This window comes from Drosophila yakuba, chromosome 3L, assembly GCF_016746365.2.
Source record: "Drosophila yakuba strain Tai18E2 chromosome 3L, Prin_Dyak_Tai18E2_2.1, whole genome shotgun sequence".
In the NCBI taxonomy this organism is placed as follows: Eukaryota; Metazoa; Arthropoda; class Insecta; order Diptera; family Drosophilidae; genus Drosophila; species Drosophila yakuba.
Window position 1 is genome coordinate 10,876,624 of NC_052529.2, and position 24,296 is coordinate 10,900,919.

At 40.0% G+C, this 24,296-nt stretch overlaps 2 protein-coding genes across 2 annotated transcripts; both read left to right on the forward strand.

Annotated features, from left to right (window-relative positions):
- Positions 1–3,760: 3,760 nt before the first annotated feature.
- Positions 3,761–5,161, forward strand: LOC6533620 (loricrin). The gene has a single exon (XM_039374096.1). The coding sequence runs from the start codon at positions 4,241–4,243 to the stop codon at positions 5,036–5,038; it is 798 nt and encodes a 265-aa protein (XP_039230030.1). The 5' UTR covers positions 3,761–4,240; the 3' UTR covers positions 5,039–5,161.
- Positions 5,162–20,813: 15,652 nt separating this feature from the next.
- Positions 20,814–21,795, forward strand: LOC26535747. Its single transcript, XM_015194704.3, is given in 2 exon segments — positions 20,814–21,286; positions 21,289–21,795. Coding segments are annotated over 2 exon segments (381 nt in total). The 5' UTR covers positions 20,814–21,214; the 3' UTR covers positions 21,598–21,795.
- Positions 21,796–24,296: the final 2,501 nt, after the last annotated feature.

A 24,296-nucleotide genomic window follows, 5' to 3' on the forward strand; every position in this document is an offset into this window, starting at 1 on the left:
CGCCAATAACGCTAACTACATGTCCAACTTCAAGCATTAACCCATTGGGAACCTACAAAAAACTAGGGATTTTTACATTTTATTTAATTACGATGATTACTCTTAACAACATAAAAAAGTTAATATACAACATTTTTATCTAAATTAAAACAAATATTTTATTCAATTAAAAATATCTATCATCATTGTTGTCCAATGTTAATGCTTATCCAACTCTCCAATCAATTTAACACATTCGAGGTACTAAATAAATGTGTCTAAGGCTTCATTTAATTCAATCTCCCTCAAAAACCCCCAGAGAATGTTTTTTCCTTCAATAAATCTTATTAGGATTGACTAAAGCGCACGATGGGTTAAGCGTACCCGTGTTGCCCTGACAGTTTACAGTTTACAAGTTATTCAAAGGCAAATGTTTAACAATAAGCAAATAATTCTCTGTGCACATGTCACACAAATCAAAGAGCCGGCCCAGAGGAGGGAAAATCGAGGGATTGCGGACTGCTCAGTTGCTGCGTTGCTCCATTGCTGGCCAACTCCCAAGGGGCCAACTCCATTTCGGCTATGCAAACTCCGTTCAAACGCTATGCAAATCAAAGCGAACTGCGTAATGAGCCGCAACCGTAACCAAAAACGAGGCGGGAATCGAAGTTGCTACTACTCAGTGCCCCGCTGTTTGCCACTTGACTTACATGTGTTTGCCGCTGATTGCTTTAATGGGTCACCACTGTACCAGTTGGGACATACATATATCAACGTGTATGTATATGTGTGTGTGTGTGTGTGTGCTAACGGTAAACTGGTTTCGATGACATGGCGCATAACACCCCAGTATAGTACCCGTGTACTCGAATATCTGTACAAATGCCAATTGCCCAACGTTTCGCTGACCCGCTCCACGTTCATCGCCCGTCGATGGGCTCATGACATATTAGCAAAGGTTTTTGCCCCACTGCCAGCCATTTATGACTCGAATGCTGGCCGCTGATTTCATTTAGGGCCAGGCCAAGCTAATCGCAAGTATTTCAGCTCGCAACTCGCCCGTCGCCAGTCAGCCAGCAGTTGCAACATCCATTGCGGTGTGTCACGATCCTGAAGGCGAGGAAATCAAACGAAATAAAAGTCGACTGGGGGCCCAGCACATGTGATGGAATAACTCGAAGGAAAAAAATTATGAACAAAATATAAATACCCTGGAAAATCTGCGAATTGAATCACATTTTGTAGGTACCAAATATATTTGAAACTATGAAATTTGAGTTCTGGCAAAGCCTAAAATAAGTAACTATAAATCTACACAAATTCTAACATTCATATTTTGGATTATTGAGCTGACACATTTGTATGTTTATTAAAATAAAATATTTAAATTTAGATAATATATATATTAAATTAAAAAAAATTTACACAAATTTTTAAAATACATCAAAACTAACCAACTCTTTCTAGATCCTATTTCTAGACTAATGTACCCTCTTTAAGGGTAATGGAAAACTAGGCACAATCTGTAGAGGTGCCATGCGGAGTTATGGTTATGTGAACAAGCAACAACAACCAATGCGGCAACTGCAACTAGCAACAACAAGAACAACAATCGGTGGCAGCAACAGCACAGCAACAAATATCGCATTAAAAATCGCTGCAAATGAGGCAGCGTGAAAAATGCGCGACTGTCGAAATTGTTTTTGGTAAAAATTTCAGGCAGGTTGACTGACAAAATAAAGTGGTGGTTGGGGAAGGGGGGCAGAGGGGGAAAACGGAAAATTGAAAGGGGTTAGTCGGGGGCGAGAGGGTAAGCACTGGCAATCGGTTAAGCATTCACATGGGAAAACGACGGGCAGCAGTCAACAGTCAGCAGGTTGCCGAGCCCAGCAGCAACTGCAATATCAACTGCAGCAGCAACTGCAACTGCAGCAGCAGCAGCAACTGCCACTGCAACTGCAACAGCAGCAACTGCAGCAACATTTTGACAGCTCTTGCTGGAACTGCAACTTTATTTCACTTTTCGTCCGGCGAATATTTCCAACAATATTTTCAACAATATTTCCAACAATATTTCCAACAATATTTCCACCAAATGTCAGACTCGCTAAATGTGACACAAGAGAAGGGCGAGGGAAAAGCCAGCCATTTTGACCCTAAAGCAACTTTCCCAAGGGTTCAGCTTAAAACGTGTGAAATAATTTAATGTTTAGCCTTGAGGGAAATACCATTAAAAGCTATGGAACTATTAATATTATGTTTCAAAATAGCATTGTTATCAAAAATGAATCCTCTTAAGCTGGCTTGCCATACTGATGTACCCGAAGTAATATTCTTTTTAGACTCATAAATTTCACTTTACATCACCTTTTGGATAATATAATATATTATAAGGAATTAATCAAAAATTTCTTGTAAGCTTAGATACTGATTTTCCACTTATCATTCAAATGCATAAAGTTGTAACTGCTTGAAAATAAATGACCATTAATTTATCTCCAATGCAATCCTGTCTTTTGCCCCTCGGGCTGCGAAAAGTGTATGAAAATGTCAGTAGATTGCATGCGTGGTCTATTTATTTGTAGGAAAGGGGAACAGAGTGCGGTGTTCGCAGTCGCTTGACATATTTGTCATGCGTGGCCAAGCGCAGTCCAAAATATATTCCCACGTTAATTTTTTGTGTGTGGAATTTTGTCTTGGTTTTGTGCTTAATTGAATTCATTTGGTCGAGTGAAAATGTAAAGAGATAAAATAACATAAAGCCAAATGGACTGTGCAAAAAGCAGCAAAAAGCAAGCTGGTGAAACCATTTATCATTATTGGCAGAGATCGTTGGCCATATTTAGTCGTATTTATTGGCAAAACAAATTGATTAATTGATCTGGCATTTGCATGCGGCTCTCGTCTTAATGAGAACTTGACGTCTCATTGAGAACTCTGGCCCCCAGCTAGATGATCGATGAATGGAGTTGGTGTAGTCGCAAAGGTGCAAAGGAACGGATGAATGAACGCAGGGTCGTCTGGCCAGAAATTAAACAGGAGACGGTGCACTGAAAGAAAATACTACAACGATATACATGTAAACCTATTTTTGTATTTAACAAAATAATATCTCTGCGCTACATTTAGGAAACTTTTAGACAGTGAAACAACTATGCAATGATAATGTACCTACTATTGAAAATATCTTGCTAAATTCCCATGGAAGCGTGATATTTACTTAGTCTTTGCTCCACATTTTACAACAATTCCTAACTGTTTCTTTCAGTGTACTGGTCAGTTGACCCATCCGAAGCGCATGCGTAACACCGCAAAGTGGTAGCCCAGCGATCTATGTCAGGGACAGTTGAAAGCGCACGAACCTCGCCTGGCTGTCGTCTGGTCCTCTCACCTGGGCTCCATCACCTGCGTCTTGAACTCCGCACTCATTAATCACGGCTGCGATTCGATTGGCGGAAGGAGGGGGGTCGTGAGGGGCATGGGGCAGATGTGGTTGCGATTGGGGGAAAAACTTGGTTCAAGTGCGCTCAAAGCGCCAAAAATAATGTTGACTGCCTCTGCTCGCTTTTTTGTTTGTTGGCTGTGTTTTTGATTACATAATGCAAACAAATCACGAGAAAGTATAACAAATTTGAATAATAGTCGCTGATGAAATACTCTTACTGGATAAGGTGTCTTAAAATAGAAAATAGTTTTGACTTGCAGCTGCTTGAGATTTTCACATATTTTAAATTTCATACCTCAAGCTAAATACTTATTTTAAATATCTAGCTAATTAACACTGAGTTTTATTTAAGGCACTGAAGCGTAATACTCAAACTTTATTCGCATATGCACGTTTTGAATAAATATCTTTCACCATAAAGCTCTTAATTCGACCGGTTTAGTAAACCAACGTATCGCGAATTGGTCTAATATAATTTAATAATATGTTGTTAGCCTAGGAAGCGTATTTCCCTGGCCATTTCCCAAACTGATTCGATCAGCAAATGTAGCCTTCAACTGGGGCTAGGGGAGAGTCTTTCGTCATCGTCATCGACTTCGACATCAACCCACCGATGCTTTCGCTGGAGCCACTCGAGCCTGTGTTAATGCTGTTAACTGGCCCGGGGGTGTTCGAAGTGCAGTGCACCACTTGCGTGGTGCTTCCGGACAAGGCCGCGGTGGAGCCGCGAATCGCGGTGGTTCGCTCTATAAAAGTGTAAACGCGACCTGGTAGAGACATCAGTTCGACGCATTGGCTCATCTCCATCAGGTCAACATGAAAATCTTCGTCTGTTTGCTGGCTGTGGCCGCGGTGGCTCAAGCAGGATTCATTGGAGGCGCAGGTGGCGGTGGTGGTGGTGGCTACGGCGGTGATGCATCCTCTCATGGCGGCGGAGATGGTGGCTACAGCTACGGCGGCGGCGGCGGTGGTGGTGGCTCAGATCACCATGGCGGCGGTGGTGGTTCCCCACCGGTCAAAATCATCAAGGTGATCCACGAATCTGCTCCATCTGGTGGCTCTGGAGGCTGGCAGTCTGGAGGAGGAGGCGGCGGCTGGTCGGCTGGTGGTGCTGGCGGCGGCTGGTCGGCTGGTGGTGCTGGCGGCGGTGGCGGCGGATATGGTGGACATGGAGGACACGGAGGACATGGCGGCGGTGGTGGCGCGCAGGAAATCAAAATCATCAAGATTATCTCGCAGCAGGGTTCCTCCGGCGGTCATGGTGATGGCGGCTATGGCGGTTCCTCTGGAGGATATGGTGGTGCATCCGGTGGCGGCTGGTCATCGGGTGGTGCTTCCAGCGGTGGCTGGTCCTCTGGAGGTGGAGGTGCTGCTCAAGCCGTGAAGATTATCAAAGTCATCTCGGAGTCGGACTCTGGCGCTGGAGATGCCGGTGGTTGGGCGTCCGGTGGTGCATCGTACGGTGGACCCAGTTCCTCCTACGGTCCTCCCAGCAGTTCCTACGGTGCTCCATCCAGTGGTGGCTGGTCATCCGGCGGCGCTTCCAGCGGCGGTTGGTCCTCAGGTGGCTCGTCCAGCGGTGGATGGGCTCCCCAGGGCGGTGGCAGCTGGTAATTGTGATAACCCGTGATTTTATTGTCTTCATTCCACCAACACCACCCATTGCTCCATCTCACCATCCATTTCTTTGTTATTCCCCATACCACCATATTTGTTAAATAAAACTTTTCTGTTTGATCATTTCCCAAAAAAAAAAACAAAAAAGAAAAAGGAGTGTCTAATTTGCCAAACTCTAGGGCAGAGCGAAAAAGGAGCAACCCAAAAAATCCTTTTACAACTTTTCAATTTAAAAAAGAAAAGTCTGCGAAGAAAAAAAAATACCCACCATTCTGCACGCCTTTTTCCTTTCTAAGAAGCACACTTAAGCGTTAAGTAATAAAATGCAAGCAAAGCTTGGCTGAGAAAAAAAAAGGAGCAGCCAAGAAGGGACAGGAAAGTGGGAAAATAAAGGAAAAACTGTCGGAAAATATGTAAAATATCACTTTTGACTAGCCGGCAAAGTCTAGCCACCCCCAAGGAGCCAGTTTCCTCACAGCGGGTGGGTGGTGTTTGGTGGGTGGCAAGTGGGTGGGCGGGGTGATTTGGGTGTTTTGGGTGCTTTTCGGGTCGGGATTCATTGGGTTGCATGTATAAAAATATATTTTCCATATAAATCTAACAAAGAACGTGTTCGGGTTACTTGATTAGGGCCAGCAGGAGAGTGGGCAAAACATTTTCAGCTTTTCCTTTCTTATTCCTTTTATTTATTCCACGCTATATCTATAGAGCGCGGGGAAAAGTGACGGGAGTGGCGAAGAAAAGGATATAAGACGAACTGGGTCTCTTTCGGTTTCCTTGAACATTTACACAATGAATACAAAGACAGAACATTATATACACACCCGAAAGAAGTGAGCAATTTGTTGCTTTGGAGGGCATAGACGATATGATAGGTTTGATTTTTCGTATATTCTGTATTTTTTTCTGTATTTTCTGTATTGATTTATCAAAAAGAGGAAGTGAATATTTCTCACCCAACCCCAAATGGTTTTTGGGGCCTGGGCATTTTCCATTGTGGGAATTGCGCAATTTTTCGGCATTTGAGGAAGAATTATAAAAATAATCATTAAACATATTTATTCTCTCCCACTCAATAGCCATCAACTTGTTGCCGGCATTGTAAACAAACATTTGGGGCCCACATTCCTACACAAAAACCGAAATGCACACACATTACTTGAACTTAATATAGGCAAATCGAAAATCGAATCTCATCACTAAACAAAAACGTATACGAAATAATTTTTATGAGTTAAATGGAAAAAGGAAAAAATGTTTTCCATTGAAATTCGCGCTACCCCCCTACGCCACTACTCGATATAATTTTTCCCCCATTGCGTTGATTATATTTGGACTGGTGCTTGTTGCCCGAAAATTTGTTATTATTTTAATTTTACTTATTGACTGATTGTGCCATTGTTCTTGCCGCTCTTCAGCACGTGCAAAGCGGTCCAAAGAGTGGAAAATTGCGTGTTTACCCAAGGACAACAGTGGGTGGTTCGCTTTTTGCGTGGTGTGGTCCCCTTTCATTTTTTTTGAGAGGTTTTCTTTTCATTTTTGGTGGGTCGTCTTCGCGGAGTCAACTGTCTGAAGCAAACTGAATTGAACTGAACTGAACTGTTGACCGAATCGCTTTTCAAGTGTGTTTACTGTGGGCGCGTGTGCATCGACGGCAGTCGATTCTGAATCACAAACATCAACAAACACAACTGTAGAAAACACAATCAGCGAGGCGAAAGCAAACAGTTTAAGCGCCCCTCGGAAGTCGTTATTAAGAATCTCACCCGCTCCATTTGACGCGGGATACTGGATGAAAGCGCAAACCTCTAACCGAAAGTAATTTCGATCTGTCTGGCTGATATATACTTTCGCAATAAAGGGATGAATTGATTGAATTCATAAAAAATCTTGTTTTGACGGAGGTTGACAGACGCTAGAAAAAAATCGTCTATATTTTCTCTATTTATTTGTCGTTCGTTCAGCACAATGTTTGATTTTCTAATTAAAAGTCGGAAGTGTACTGCTGCTACCCACAGCGTTTCTTTTTGATGATGATTTTAAATTTTGGCCGAAAATCGTTTTTCTGGTTTTTGCGACTATAAGTATCAGTATTTTGATCAGAACATTCAAAATATAGCTCCAAATATGGAATGTCATACCAATCGAACTGTGTTTTCAAAAAAAAATTAATTTTTTTCACTTTTTGATGATGATTTTGGATGTTTGCCGAAAATCGATTTTCTGTGTTTTTGCGATTATAAGTATCAGTATTTTGATCATAGCATCTGAAATATTGGTCCGAATATGGAATGTCATACTTCGTTGAGTTCGTAATTAAATTTCCAATAAAACTATGTTTAAAAAAAAAAATTAAATTTTTTTCTCATTTTTTGTAATTTTTGATGATAATATTTGAATATGGGCCCAAAATCATTTTTCTGGTTTTTGCGACTATAAATATCCGTATTTTGATCATAGCATCTGAAATATTGGTCCGAATATGGAATGTCATACTTCGTTGAGTTCGTAATTAAATTTCCAATAAAACTATGTTTAAAAAAAAAATTAAATTTTTTTCTCATTTTTTGTAATTTTTGATGATAATATTCGAATATGGGCCCAAAATCGTTTTTCTGGTTTTTGCGACTATAAATATCAGTATTTTGATCATAGCATCTGAAATATTGGTCCGAATATGGAATGTCATACTTCGTTGAGTTCGTAATTAAATTTCCAATAAAACTATGTTTAAAAAAAAAAATTAAATTTTTTTCTCATTTTTTGTAATTTTTGATGATAATATTTGAATATGGGCCCAAAATCGTTTTTCTGGTTTTTGCGACTATAAATATCAGTATTTTGATCATAACATCTGAAATATTGGTCCGAATATGGAATGTCATACCTCGTTGAGTTCGTAATTAAATTTCCAATCAAACTACGTTTTCAAAAAAAAATTAAATTTTTTTCTCATTTTGTGTAATATTTGATGATAATATTTGAATATGGGCCCAAAATCGTTTTTCTGGTTTTTGCGACTATAAATATCAGTATTTTGATCATAGCATCTGAAATATTGGTCCGAATATGGAATGTCATACTTCGTTGAGTTCGTAATTAAATTTCCAATAAAACTATGTTTAAAAAAAAAAATTAAATTTTTTTCTCATTTTTTGTAATTTTTGATGATAATATTTGAATATGGGCCCAAAATCGTTTTTCTGGTTTTTGCGACTATAAATATCAGTATTTTGATCATAACATCTGAAATATTGGTCCGAATATGGAATGTCATACCTCGTTGAGTTTGTAATTAAATTTCCAATAAAACTATGTTTTCAAAAAAAATTAAATTTTTTTTCTCATTTTTTGTAATTTTTGATGATAATATTTAAATATGGGCCCAAAATCGTTTTTCTGGTTTTTGCGACTATAAATATCAGTATTTTGATCATAACATCTGAAATATTGGTCCGAATATGGAATGTCATACCTCGTTGAGTTCGTAATTAAATTTCCAATCAAACTACGTTTTCAAAAAAAAATTAAATTTTTTTCTCTTTTTTTGTAATTTTTGATGATAATATTTGAATATGGGCCCAAAATCGTTTTTCTGGTTTTTGCGACTATAAATATCAGTATTTTGATCATAACATCTGAAATATTGGTCCGAATATGGAATGTCATACCTCGTTGAGTTCGTAATTAAATTTCCAATCAAACTTCGTTTTCAAAAAAAAATTAAATTTTTTTTCTCTTTTTTTGTAATTTTTGATGATAATATTTGAATATGGGCCCAAAATCGTTTTTCTGGTTTTTGCGACTATAAATATCAGTATTTTGATCATAACATCTGAAATATTGGTCCGAATATGGAATGTCATACCTCGTTGAGTTCGTAATTAAATTTCCAATCAAACTACGTTTTCAAAAAAAAATTAAATTTTTTTCTCATTTTTTGTAATTTTTGATGATAATATTTGAATATGGGCCCAAAATCGTTTTTCTGGTTTTTGCGACTATAAATATCAGTATTTTGATAAGAACATTCGAAATATTGGTCCCAATATGGAATATCATACGTATCGTATATATCGTATATATCATATATATCGTATGTGGGTATAGTTAGCAAATAAACGATGACCTTTGAAGATTGTTGGGGGTTATACATAGGTAAATAAAGAAGAATTTGCCTGTGCACGTTAGCAGATGACAATAAAATATTAGACTTTAAACAATTCTTACTTAAGTAGTATAGGATTATTATTAAACAATATTAAGAAAAACGTTTCCTTCAGTTTTATTCATTTTTCTGTCCTGAAAAGGTATAAACCTTTTAGAGATATTTTTGTACATTTTTTGTTAGAATACGGGAGATATATGTATGTTCATTATATTGTGTGAAGTTCAATATGTTATTATTAGCTCACGACTGAGTTTTTCCATTTACTTACTCTTAAGAAGCTCTTAACCTAATATACTTCATAATAACATTTGTTCCTTCCATCACATCCTTTTTGCGATGGACGTGATTTGTTATTGTCTGCCTGCTTAGTTTTGAAATTGCTTTGATTTACTCAACCGATTTGGTTGGGGATTTTTTCTCACTCTCTGGCTTATTTCATTTTTTTTTTTTGGTTCTCTGTCATTCCGAAGGAGTCTGTCTGCCCGGTTGAGTGGTGTGTGTGGTGTGTGTGGTGTGTGGCACTATTTTCCTGCGAGATATTGCCTGCTGGCGGGATTTCGTCTGGTCGACGACACTGCACCAGAACCAGAGTCACCATTACCATCAGCGGATCGGTTGGCTGTCGCCAAAGTCGGGGCTTCCAGACCCAGACGTGCGCCGCCGTTGTCGCCATTAACTGTCCCACCGACGCCGACGGCGACGCCTCCACCGTATCCACCTCCACCTCCACTTGGAAGGAAACCTCCATCACAAGTTGTCGTCTCATCGATTTCCCCACTTTTCCAACGCTCAGCCCCCTGCCTCGTAGAACCCATTTCGATGTCGCCTTTGTTGGCTGCCAAAACACTGAAACAGCTACGAAATCGTTATAAGTATAAGTATGGCGAAAAAAGAGAAAAAGTTTTTGCAAAAAAAAATACAGAACGCGAAATGTGCAAGCGGAGGGGTTGGTGGGGGTGAAGGGGAATAAGCAGTACAAAGGCAAACAAGCAAATATTATTACTAATTCATTTGCGTATACCCTCGGTTGCACCCTTTTTTTGTCAACACCCACGGTCCAGTTCCTCTTGATTCAGTTCCAGTGCATTCTTTCTTTAAGTTTAGACTTTTGCATTGAAATAATTCCAGAATTACTACATAAGAATAGGTTTATAGGTTTAATCATAACACTATTATTTCTATTTCTAATTTTTATTTGGTATGGGAAGTAGTGTAGGTAGAAGCCTATTTACGTCCTCATAAATTTGATGACTTATTTAAATATTATTTTTTTTAAATGTGGACACGGATCTCTTCCTTTTGGAATTTAATATTACATCACACATAGCACTACAATAATGGTAAATATCAATAGCAATTGCCTTTTTGGTCAACGTTTATTAATAACCAAAATAATCAGTATGTATATAATATGTATAATCAAAGTGGTATATAATATTGATGTGGTTATTAAAATTCTAAAAATATTGAATATTTTGTATGTGGATTTTTGTAAATCCTTTTAAAGGGTATGCAATAGACCCATCTCTTTCCGCCCATTTCGCACCATGTTTGTTTATCGTTAAATTTTTTCAGGTGCGCACTAGGTGATTTGTGCTGCGTGTCCGAGACCGCCCCTTCCCTCCCCTCCCCAACCACCTGCCATTACCCACCGGAAAACCGACAAGTGAGTACTGAGTACTGAGTACCGAGCTGCGAGGTGCGAGTACAACGAGTACTCATCAATGTCTGGGCCAGTCATAAGTAATTTATCAAGATACCAAATTGCAGTTGCCCGGCGACGCGTCTGCGTCGACGTCTGTCAATGCCAATCAGTGGCTGGCGATATGATGGGTGTAAGATTCGGAATCGCGATTCACGATTCACGAGTCCCGGTGTGAATGATATTCGAGGTATTTGTCAGGTGGTCGCACACACTCAAGTGATGCCAAATGTCAGCCAGCAATTCGGGTGGTGCGGCGGTGGTGGTGATGATGGTGATGGTGATGGTGATGGTGGTGATGGTGGTGATGGTGGTGCTGGTTCAGGTGGTGCTGGTGCAGGATTGCGTGAGAGAGAGGTGGGGTTGGACAGTAATTGGCCAACTGCGATTCCTATCTATTTCCAGATACCGGATTTGAAGGTCGAGGGATATCGGGTGTTCGGTGTCAATTGATTCGAAGTCGAAGGGGAAGCGGCATTGAATGCGGGATGGTTTGACGTATGGACATCCTGTGATTTATTGGTTATGTTTGCAATGTGATATATTTGAAAAAGTGAAAGCTGTCATTTGCTTCAGCATGAAATCGTCGATGTTTATCGTTTTGGGATTTCCCTTTGTAGTTCTTATAATGTGACACGTTTCTTAAAATGCAATAATCCAAGTCAATTGACCTTTAAATTGGATTTTTTGAATATCGAACGGATAAACATCTGCAAATAATCAAAATTGATATGGAAATCTTTGGTATTGAACATAGATTGCTGTCATTTATTTTTACATTCTACTTAAATGATACAAAAAGTTTCTAATCAGTTTATGTAAAAAACGTAATTCAAATTACAAAAATTTCTAACCATTTTGTGCAATTTGTAAGACATTACTCATGTAGTTCATAAACTCAATTAAAATTTCAATTCATAAGTTATTATCCCCAAGTGATTTTCCCAAGTCACACTTCCATTCAGCCAACAAATAGAAGATTTCGCAATCATCTTTTAGTAATTCAAAAAATTGTTATTTCTGTCTCTCTTACCTCATATCTCTCTGCCCTGTTCCCACTCAATTACGATGCAAACTATCAGCAATAAAAGCAAATTTCCTTCACCCCGAAGCAGAATTTTCCGACACACACATGGACACGCATTTTCCAGCGTGTGTGCGTGCACCAGAGAGTTGTAATAATTTGTGTGTGTTTTATTTTGTATGTGGGTCATGTCCTTATGAAATATTCAAATGTCCTGAATTACGTATTTATGCCATTTCCACTCTTTTATTGTTCGGCCTTTCAGTCCCCGAGCAAATCCTTTACCCTTTAAAAAAAACACACAAAAATCCAATTGTAAATGCGTTCAGTGCCTGCTTATGTGTGGGGGTGCGTTGGGGCTTGAGCCTCAATTCCGTTATTGAAAATTGACCAAATATGTGTGTGAAAGCAGAAGACGGACGCATGCAAAGTGATTCCCCCATTTTGTTGTTGTTGGGAAATTTGGGAGAAAGGAAATGGGGGGGAAATGGGAAATGGGAAATGGACTCGGATGAAGGCAACAAAGCGACAATGACAGCAACAAAAGCTGAGGCAATAAAACACACACGAGGGCATAAAAACAAATAAATTGGTAACATTTTCACAATACACACTCCCACAAGCCCAATGGTAAACACTCACACATCGGCACACATCCGCACACACCCGCACACACACGGACATTGGTAAATCCGCAACGGAAGTTGTGCTTTTAAATCGATTTTGATTGATTTTCTCACTGCGCCGGGAAATGCCTTTTGGGCACACACACACACACTAATACAAGCACACACACTCATACACATATACACGTACACATACAACGTATCACCGAGTTTTTCCCGCCTGTTTGTCAATGGCTGCAAAAATAAAATCAAATTGTAAATAATCGAGTCGCAATCGTCGCCTGTTTGTAAATGTATATATGAGCATATATTTTTGCTTTTACCCTTTGGCAATGTTACACACGGCAAGAAAAACAAGAGTAAGCGCTCTAAAAGATGATATAACAACGACAAGATGCTCTTTAAAATTTATATTGAACAATAGCTATTTAAGAAATAAGTAAAAGGTATTTTTTTAATATTCAAATCTAGGAGGAAAATTTATACATATGTATATGTAACTCTACAAGCTATGTTTTATTCTATGTATAATGGTCCAAACAATTTACAAGTTTTAAAAATTACAATTTTTTATGGTTTGAAAAAATATTCTACATTTAGAATTTTTTAAACTTAAAATAAAATTATTTTATATTTTTAAAATTATATATATGAAATGCATACCTGGGCAAATTTAGCAATAAACTCCATACTTACTTCTTATACACACCGTACTCAAAAGCAAAAGCTTACTCAAACAATTTCTCCCTTTTTATATTTGCACTAAAATTATTTGATTTAACCTTTTCATTCGCCACTCAACATTTTTGCACCACGAACACGATGCCTTTTCCTTTTAGAATGCAGTTCTGAAAACCTTTCGTACTGTTTAACGTTATTTATTTATGCTTATTGAATGTGTATCGCTTTATTTCAATATCGTAAAAAACTTTACATGATCCTGGGAAAGAGAACGCAACCAAACTAAAAGCCCTCACTTACATTTTTAATACATAATCAATAAATATAAAAATATATAAGCAAGTGGAAAAAAATCATAAATGGATGTGTGGTGTGTGTTCGCTTGCCAGCTCATACAAAAGCATAACTATTTGTGTGTGAGTGTGAAAAGGAATTTTTTTATGATGCTCCAGACTCATAAAAAGCGCATAAAGTGGCCTTAACATGGCATAAAAAACGCACTAGCAAGTGCTAGCCCAGTTGACGGGTCCAAAAAGTGGGGGAGGTGGTTGGGGGCGTGGCAGGAGTGCCTGGAATCACCATCTATGGTGCAAGCTAGAGAGCATATGTCTGGGGAATATCCACAATGAGGAGGGCATACAATGGCATATGTCCCGCAGCAAAGCAAAAGAATTTACACACGAATAGTCAAGGATAAGAAAAGAAATAAAAAGACGTTTAAGGAATTTTAATAGAACGTGAAAACACCTTGGGGATCCATAAATCGTTGGGGTAATTAAACTAAATACGAATTCCTGATCCCCAGTGACTCACTTTGATTGGAATACCTGAGCAATTTGTTCAAAGTACTTAAGAAGTTTTTAAACTTTTGAAATCAAATACTAAAAAAATGGTAATTACATTCAAATAAAATGCCCATTAATATTATCCCAAAAGTAAAACTTTCTCTATTACATAAAACCATAGGCTGACTTTAAATCATTACCCCTCCATGATAAAAAAAAAGGTCAAAATACTTATTTTCAATTCTGTGCACTCTGCTTAAATATTCAAGGGAGTGTCATTCTCATTCCATTACTATTTCCCGCAACAAGAGTCGTAATATATTTCAATATTAATTAAGCCATTTCCTTTTGGAATCGTCTGATAAAGTTTACGCTTCCTTTTATTGTTTGCCACTTTATAAGAACAAGAGCGCCCAAACCCCACCATTTTGGGAAAGTTCTTTGGTGAAACTTTTTGTGAGGTGGATTTGCACCATTTCCACCGGCACATTAATACTTGTAGTTCGAATATTTAACCCCTTTGTGTGCGTCGGCCTCAAGACAACCCCATTAAGAGCCAACCTCCCCCCGCAAAGAACATAAGTCAGAATTCAAAGCACTCAATAATCACACGTACACTCGAATTTACATATCTACATCAGGAATCGTCAGGTCGTAATTAAAATATCACGCCCAGGCAAACAAAGAGTTTCGCCGCCAAGGGTGTGGGAATTCCTTGCCGCCAGTGCAGAACAAATAATCTTTAAAACCGATTTTTGTTTTTAATAAAACGGGCTTTACAAATATTTTAAGCCGCTCATCATTGCCTTCTGTCGCTGCTCTCGCGATGGTAACCTTTTTTTATATTCCTTTGCAGTTATTTTTTAAGCCATTTGCCCCAACCCCTCGAACTGCCACTCGAAGTCTCCAGCTCCTTGTGCATTAAATCAAAGAAGCGTAGCCAGCACGTGTCTGAAATATGCATTAACACACCACCATCACCATCGCAATCAGATGTGCCATCAGTCGTCCCATCACCCACTCCAATTTTTGTGTTTGAATATTCGTGACCCCTGCCACAAACAGATCACACCAACATTTCCATGCGATTCAGGAGGGTTAGAGGAGGAGGCACAGCCACCGGGAATGAAATCATTTTTAATATTAATTGCTGCAATCGAGTGACCATGACAACAGCGAGAGAGCAACCCTCAAGGATCCATTGGGCAACAGGAACAGGAACTGCGCACCCAGAAATGGAAACATAAAACAACCAGCAAAGTGGTTGGCTTTGGAGCAGCAGTAGCAGCAGCATCTTTCTTCAACCACCCGTGACAAGTCGCTGGCGGATGTGGCAATTGAATTTGGCTTTCGTACTGCCATTCTGGCAACTGTCCGTTAAATAAAACCCCAGACAATATTTGTTTGTCGCCCAAGGGAGAGGTCCTTCTGGTCCAGACTGGGACTGCGACTGCGACTGGGATTGGGATTGGGACTGGGATGAACTGGACCTGACAGCTAAATGAACCACTGGGCAGCTTCGATTTGTGATTGCCGGCAGATTAATAGACTTTGTAATGGAATCTGAAAAGGCTCATCTGCGCATAGGCATTCAGAAAAAACGTTTCTCAGTTTGGTAAGTGGGGTTATAAAGGTTGGATTTCACTCGTTTACTTTTATCTATTTTGTCATTGTAAAAAACATCACACAGCCTTTTCTTAAAAAAAAAAACAGGGATTTGCATAATTCATTTAAACATTTCGATTTCATTTAAAGCATGTCAACATTTTGATGTAGAATATTTTAAGTTAAAAGCTTGTAGTCAGATTGTTATTGTCTTAACTAAATAAAGTTTTTAAATCATAAGACCCGATTTGCGTATGTATCCGCAGAGCTCTTTGCTGAAGCAATGAATTCTTTAACAACCTCCGGACTTAAGAACAAGCAACTGAATCTGATTGCCTGGTACTTTGAAGGGGTAAAAGCTCAGTTTTTGCCTTCTTGCACTCGTAACTTGAGTTTCGTTCCCCAGGGGCAGCTCTACCCCTAAGACTTTATCCGCTAAACGATTTTCTTGGGATCCTCTTTCGTGCCGAGGTGCTCGGCTTGGGCACTTGCTCTCGAGCACATCCCACCTCCCACGTCTCACATCCACCATCCGGCATACACCATCCAAAATGCTGAACCGAAACCCCTTTTGCATGCCCCCCATTCCCAACTGCCCGGCTCAGACACAAATAAACGATAAAAGCACAGTCGTTTGCCAACAACAGTAACAATCAGTAGCGAGAGGATGCCACCCACTCGGTCCATATGGAATATTGTCTTGCGCCCTACACTCGAAATAATGTACAGATTAATGAAGAATATAAAATTCCATAAATTGCACTTTAAATAGGATGGTATGTAGCAAAAAAAAAATGTTTAATGAAATTCAAACTTTCAGTTTAGGCACACATTAACAGCACTACTTTTGCATAAGCCCTAAAACATCTATAAAATCTAAAAAATAAATATAAAATCTATAAATTCCAAAAAGGTATGCCAGTGTACTACTACCCAACTAAGCTGAACAAGAAAACCAAACATACAATCTGGAATCCAGGAGCGTTCGCCGCTTCGACCCACTCGCCCACTCGCCGTTCATTCGTCGCAATCGCTCGCCAGCTATTCGTTCGTTGTTCCGTTCGCCGTTCGTTTCGCCCGCTCGTTGGTTGCGTTCGACAAACGCGGGAGTTGACTGGGCGCACAGAGATTCCAGTAAGCGGATATAACGGAAAAATTCCATAATGGAAAACCCGCTCAGCAGAGGGAGAGACAGAGAGAGAGGCAGAGAGAGAAGGAGCCAGGTCAGGGGGTGGTGAAAGCGGAGAGAAAGCGAGAGCTAAAGTTGAAAGTTAAATTGAATTGAGGTGGGCCAAATGTGGCCTGAAGGGTAGAAGGGCAGAATGGTAGAACGGTAGAAGGCATGGGTATGGTACTACTCAGCATAGGGTTGAAGGCCCCTGGGGTCCCTTCGGGTGGTTTGTAAATGACGAGAGGTGGCGGGAATGAATTTGTTGGGCCATCAGAATGACTTTCAGCATGTGGAAGCCGCTGCTTAGCATGTTTCCTGACAGGCGGCCACGTGCGGCTAGCGGGAGCGAGACAGCCGCTGATAGAGACAGGTATAGCCAGCGAGTGAGCGAGGGGTAACGAGAAGAAAGGTCCTTACCCGTCTCGTTCGCTCGCTACTGTGGTGGGGCTGTATGAAAATGAGGCGCAAATTTTGTGGCCGAGCAAACAGAAAACGGGAATAAAAGGAATAAGGTTCAACAAATGGTTGCCAACCAAAGCAGAAACCCCCAAAAATAACAGAGCCACCCCACACACACACTATTTAGTAATGACACGAGGGCAGTGGAGGTGTGGTGTACTAGTTAGCATTATGTGGCATACTAGAAAAAGGGCTAGAGTAATTGTTAGATAAAATAATATGAAATACTAACACTATACCACACATAATAATAACTTGTTTAGATCACACATATCAATTAACCTCCTGCTGTTCAAAATTTTTAAATTACTTTGAATTATTTTTAATGTTAAACTAAAGGTAATAATTTAACCTTAAGCTAACCACACTTCATTTTCCAATTTCCTCACAATTTAAACAGTTTTCCATCTGTTAGGGCTCTGTTAACATAATTTTCCCCTGGGCTTCTGTAATTTCTTGGTGGTTTGTGGACTTAGCCGGGTATCGGGTATCTACTAGTCCAGCTCTTTTGACTGGGCGCAGCACGTGAAAGCCACACGGTGAAAACATACACACACATACAGACACACACACACAAAGTGCTTTTCCATTTTCACCCCCTTTCACCCAACTTACGGCTATCTCCCTCTTACACTTTGGGATGCTTGAAAATTATGTCAACGAGTTCTGTTGATTTTCCCCATTTCGTTTGGCTTTTATTTCTGACCACCTTCTCGTCCTCCACCGCAATTTTTCCTTTTTGTTGTTTGTCAGCTCGGCTTTTCCCCGTTTTTCCTCGACCATAGGAACCCGGCGCTGGTTAATTACATTTTACAAAATTTGCTGTCAGGCAGTTAAGTTGGGTTAAGTCGAGCAAATGTCGACGGCGGCAGAACGGCATTTTCTGCTTTCCCTGCTGTTGGTAATTTAATATTCGATTTTCGTAATTTTTATGCGCTGACCTTTTTGCAATTGTGGAATTTTCCTTTTTAATTATTTATGTGCGGTTCTTCGGTTTTAGGTGTGTCTGTGGGGGGTGTGGGGATGTCATTTTGGGGGCGTGTCATCGTTTTTGTGTCCTCCGTTCTGTTCTGCATCCGCAGATTAAAAGGAAAATCGTTTTGTATTTAATTATTCAGTCAGGTGATGGTAATTGGGGATTGTAATTCGGAATGTTCTCTGTGCGCGGGAGTGGGCGGGAATGTTTGCATAATGTTTACACGTTTTGCGAGTGGCTCGCTTGGGTTTGGCATCTCCCTGTTGACCATTTCATAGAGTAGCTCCAGGGCCCGGTATGTATGTACATACATATGTACATACCTATTATGTACACCCACTGGTATGGTACATAAGTAAATCCTACATTTCGGTTAACTTTCCGTGTGTTTGGCGAGCGGAGAATTCAGCAAAAATATTTTTAAAAGCTCAAGTCATAGCAGGCAAACACAGACGGTGGAAAAAATTGCATGCCGCCCAGGGACAGGGACAAAGTGAGATGGAAAGGCAATGCAGGAGGGGCAGTTTGATGTGGAGCAGTGGCATTTCAGTGGCAGGGGAAGGACACTAAACAAGTGGGTAAGGAGCACCTAAATATTTAACACCCTATCTAACAAAAAATATAATTATTTTAATAATAAATGTAATCAGTATGATAAGCAAGGTCTAAAGCGGAGGTCCAAAAAATCTTAATTGACATTACTTAAATAATATTTTGAACGTATTTTGGATAAAAACCAAGAAAACCAATATAAATTTTGTAAATTAACATATTGGATTTATTTTATTTTTTTTTAAATTAGAAACAAAAGCACTAAATATTATGACATAACTTTTATATAATTTTTAAACACTTTTCCAATGTTTTTAGTTTTATTAGTAAGTATTTATAGTACGAAGTTTCAAAAAATTTTTTTTTATTTGTTGATATTGTTAAAACCGTATCTACATTTGGTTGTTAGTAGTATTCAAATTGTTTTAATGTAAATGGAACCCATTTTAGGGTATAAAGAGCTGCTCTTGCTAACGCAAAAGACAACCCAGCAAAAAAGGAAAATTGTGGCGCAAAATGTTACGCTTGCATCGAGATGGAGGAGAAAATGTGGAAATGTGCGGGGGCACGGGGGTGAGAACAGAGGATTCGGGTGCCAGGGGGGGGAGAGAGGAAAGCGGTGGAAGAAATGGGGGGTCGAGGAAAAGCGAGCATGTTGGCTCCTGCAATGACAGCAGCCTGCAACAGCCGGCGAAGGACGTTGGGTGGTCTGGAGAGGGGTGGTGGTAAGGTGGGCGGCATGTTGGCAAAGGCATTAAGCTGCGCCCACACACACAAACACACACACACACATATACGCAAACAACGAGGGACATTATAGAAGGCGAAGGATGCGTTTTCCATGGAAAACTCATGCACACACACACACATAGAGGACGACATACTTTAGCACAGAAGAAGAAGATGGAAAACTTGGCGCGACTTTCGACTACGTAAAGCTGTGAGCTCCAAAAGCGGAGAATACTCACAAGCACACATACACACACACACACACCCACTCGCGTGCATAAAGGACATATATCCCCACGCACACACACACTGACACACAAGCGGAGAGGAAAAATGGCAACATAACTGTAGTGAAAATGTCAAGAGAGAAAAGATATTAAAACGTATTTGACTTCTGTGAGTTTTGGATGAGTCGTTGGGGCGGGCGGAGGGTGGATTTTTGGTGGCAGGGTGGCACAATGAAAAATATATAAAGAAGCCGCCACTCACACAAGCACATCCGCCCGCACACTCGCACACTCACTGGGACACACACACACATACACACAGACAGACACACGGAAAGGGAGCTTATGACAAAAATAATAAAAATGGCTCAAGAAAAGAAAATGGCAAAAACGAACAGAAATAAAAAAGCAGCAGGGGGAAAAATAGGAAAAAAAAGTAAAAAAAAAAGGCAAGAGAGAAAATACAAGTATAAAAATGAATTTTAGATGACAGGCAAAGCAGCTTGTTGGGGGGAGAAAAACCCGGGGGGAGTTGAGTAAGGTTTGTCTTTGCAGTTAAGCAGACAAGCAAATGTTGTCCTTGTTGTTGTCCCTACACCGCCCATTCATCCTACCACCCACCACCCCTCGTAGGGGGCGTGGCAGGGCAAAAAAGAGAACCAAAGGAGGAAAAATTGTGGAAAAGTTTTATGGGCAGCAGCAGCAGAAATTGCAATATAGCCAAGGAGCAGGAGGGCTGTGCTCTTGATGGCTGTGGAAAAGATGGCTGTGGATGCGGCAGTGATGGAATGAGAAAGGCAACTGGGAGGCAGAGCAGAAAAGGGAAAAATGGGTAAAATACCAATTTAAAGAGGAAACTGCTCTATATATGATGTATACTTACGAAATAGATTAATAAATAAACCACAGTTTCACTGAAATGTATATACTTCATATCTCATAAACCACAGTTTCACTGAAATGCATATACTTCATATCTCGAAACTTCAGCTGCTCAGGCTATATTTTTGTAGATGAAATAGTACATTTATATATTATAATATTTATTTAGCAGAAAGAACCAATTACCAGCTGAATAAGGGCAAAATGTTGGTAAGCAATAACTTTTCCACTTCCTGTCAAAGTCTTCCCCAAACAAAAAGATTTTCCTAATTCGCTATAATATTTCAACAAACAAGTTCCCAATGGAAAAAACTGTCAGCATATGCACCATAGGGCTTATGTTATACCCCAAAGATGAAGCCACAAATTCCCAAAACGAAAAACAGCAAAGCACCGCGAGAGACAAGGCATAAAAATAAATGAATAACATAAAAATAAATCATACGCCCCATCGGCCACCCAGTAAAAAGTAAGCCAATACTGTAACCATTACCCTCGCTTCAAAATCACACCCCAACCTCAACCCACGACCCAAAACCGAAACCCAAGCCCAAAACCCAATGGATGTCCTCCGCCCATTTTCATGGCGCTAATAAATGCTTATCGAAGACGCATAAAGCGAGTAAATTCGCAGCCATTAAACGGGCATAAAACTCGAACCGAAGCCGGGACCGAAGCGAAATTGTGGGGCCGACAAATCAAAGTACAAGCCTCAGGACCAGCCTCATACTCCTATTTCCCTGCCATGAAATAAAACCAGGCAACAATGAAACCCAAAGCGTCTCCCAAGCGATTTCGATGCGGGCATTCATCGGTCGAGCCAAGGAATTGGCCACCCACAAGAAGCAACACCCAAAGCCCAATCCCCCAGTGAACCTTCCACCCTCGGCACCTCCAGCACCACCCCATTTAAAGGCCCTTCCTGCGAGGCAACACTCGCTATATAACCATCTTACCCAACGTTGACAGCATACAAAGTAACTTAAATCGAAACAATAAAGCGGCAACTTTGTTCCAAGAAAAAATGCAAAAGAAAGCAAAATGAACAGTGAAAAAACGTGGAAGAAAGCTCGAAAGGAAACCAGTAGATGTGTGGAAATGAGAAACGAGCGAAGTAGGTTATACTCTCATGGGTTCTATATTATTCAAAAAAATGTACTAATAACTCAGCTAACAATATTGCTATTAAAATACTAGTATTTAATTCTAATCAAGTGAGCTTTAATTTGTAAGGAATTCAATTGCATGCTATGCAGTAAGAAAATTCAATACCAATTAGGGTATTCGGAACACCATAAAACGCCATGGCTTAAACTTCCGATCGAAATTCCCATACCAACCGGCGTGGGTATTATTACAAAAAACGGAGGAAAAGTCGTGAAGGAAAGTTCCCAAAGAAATTGAGCTGCAGGCAGAGGGTAGTGGGCAGGGAGCCGGGGGGGACGGCAGGGAAAGGGGCGAAAAAAGAAATGTAGAAAAGCGCAAATAAATGAATGAATAAAAACGCCAAGGATAGCGAGGATACCATACAGGCAAAGGACTCGCGCTGCAGGGAAAGCGGGTACCGAAGGGAGGCAAAGGAACAGAGTTCCACAAAGAAATTACAAAATGTATGCAACAAAAAAGAGTAAAAAAATAACAGTAGAAAAGTCAGAGTGAAAAGCGAACTGGGGTGGTGCAACAACGCTGAAAAAATATTAATAAATCCCCGCTACTGTGCGACACGAATACCAACTCCCTTTCCCCGCCTCCTTTGTGCTTCTCTTTTTTTACCAGTGTACCACGGGGCGTATGAGCAATATGCGGTAGGAGAAATTGCTGCTCCCAGCAACCAAATCAAAAACGTTAACATATCAGCAACAACCATTTTCAAAAGACTCGTACTCTCTATAAACAAAATATAGTGTATTTTTCGCCGACTAAAAATCCTTGCGATAGTTTTGCATACATAGCTTAAGTTAACTATCTACAGTGCTTAACTTGTTGACCAAAATTATTCCGGTAATTACACGATTCATATAATCCAATTTCCACTTGGCCCCATTTAACGAATTTAACGAATATTTATTGACCCCAATTTTGTGAAAAACTGTGCTTACTCGCAGTTCTGCGTAGCATGCAATCAATTTATTGAGATGCTTATCACCCAATTGCTCTCAGCTAATCATTCGCTTGCCCGCCCATTCACACGCCGCTCACATACCGCAACGCCCACAACGCCCAAAACGCCCAAAACGACCAAAACGCCCAGAACGCCTGCCACACCCCCTTTGAGAGGCACAACGACCCTTTGGAAACCGCAGCTTCCCGGACGGAGTTGCCACTCGAGCGACCACTAATCATAACGATAACACCTAATCAACCGCAACTCGGCGGGCCATCCATCCAGCGATACGGAATTCGTAATCCGGACGGAATCCGGAATTCCAATCGAAATCCGTAACCGAATCGAGGCGCCACCAACCACCACACCCCCTCCATCCCTCACCCACTGCGAGCGCCCACAAATCGAAACCGAAAAAGGTTTCGGGCTAAATTAAATGAAACGTTGATAAGGCGCAAAAGGGCGCACTAAACGATTAAATCGACTGAGCGAGCAAATGAGAGAGTGGCTTTCTCAGCCGCTCGACCTGCTCTGCCACCACCACCCTACCCCTCATCACCCCCTCTGCCGGAGGTCACCCACTCGACGGGTGTTTTCCACCCAACCACCCACACAACTGCCATTGACAACTGACCCGTGGACCTGACGGAGGGCGGACGTGCCCGACTGACTTTCGGCACAAGTGCGCAGCGATGGCGAAAAGTGAATTTTCCGCTCGTCGCTTGCCTGGCTTTTCGCTTGTGGGCCAAGGGGACCAGCGGCGGGTTGCGGGGTGAGCCGGAAAATTGCCAGCTGAATAATTTCCAGAGCCGACTGCAACAGGGAGAAGTGTTTTTCGGGAGAACACGCAAGGCGCTCTTAATCAAATGGTGGCAATTTTCGAATAAATTGTACTCTGTATTTGAAATTTGGCATACTAAAAGTTATATATGTATATAGGTATTAAGTAATATTTACCAATAGCAAATGCTAAATTAAATAATAATTACCATTAACAAAGCTAAATTAAATAATATTTACCATTAACAAAAGCTAAATATAAATATTAAATAATATTTACCATTAAGAAAAGCTATACAAAAAGTGTTACCTAATATTTACCATTAACAAAAAGTATATAAAAACATTCTAATATTTACCATTAACAAAAGCTTTATAAAAGTACTACTAAATATATATAATTAAACTAATGCTATATAAATATTATTATCAATAATATTACTAATAATTATTATTTTCCAAGACGTATAAAAAGTATTACTTAATATTTACTATAAACAAAATAAATCTGAAATTTTTTTTTTAACAATCTTTCAATTTCAAGTTAATGAAACTGACTTTCTTATATCTAATATATTAATTATATGTTTAATAATAGCTTTCAGTACCAGAAGTTCATTGCGTTTAAAGGGATCATAAAAGGACTCAGGTTCAGAACATATTTTTCTTGATACTAACATAGAAAATATGCGCAAGAACATAATAATAATACAACAAGATTCGATCATACCCCTTGGGTTGCACAAACCCATCGAACCGGGCGCCCTCACAGTTGGGTGGC

Excerpts from the sequence above, each read along its gene's own strand:
- LOC6533620 (XM_039374096.1), top strand. The coding sequence starts at position 4,241 with ATGAAAATCTTCGTCTGTTTGCTGGCTGTGGCCGCGGTGGCTCAAGCA.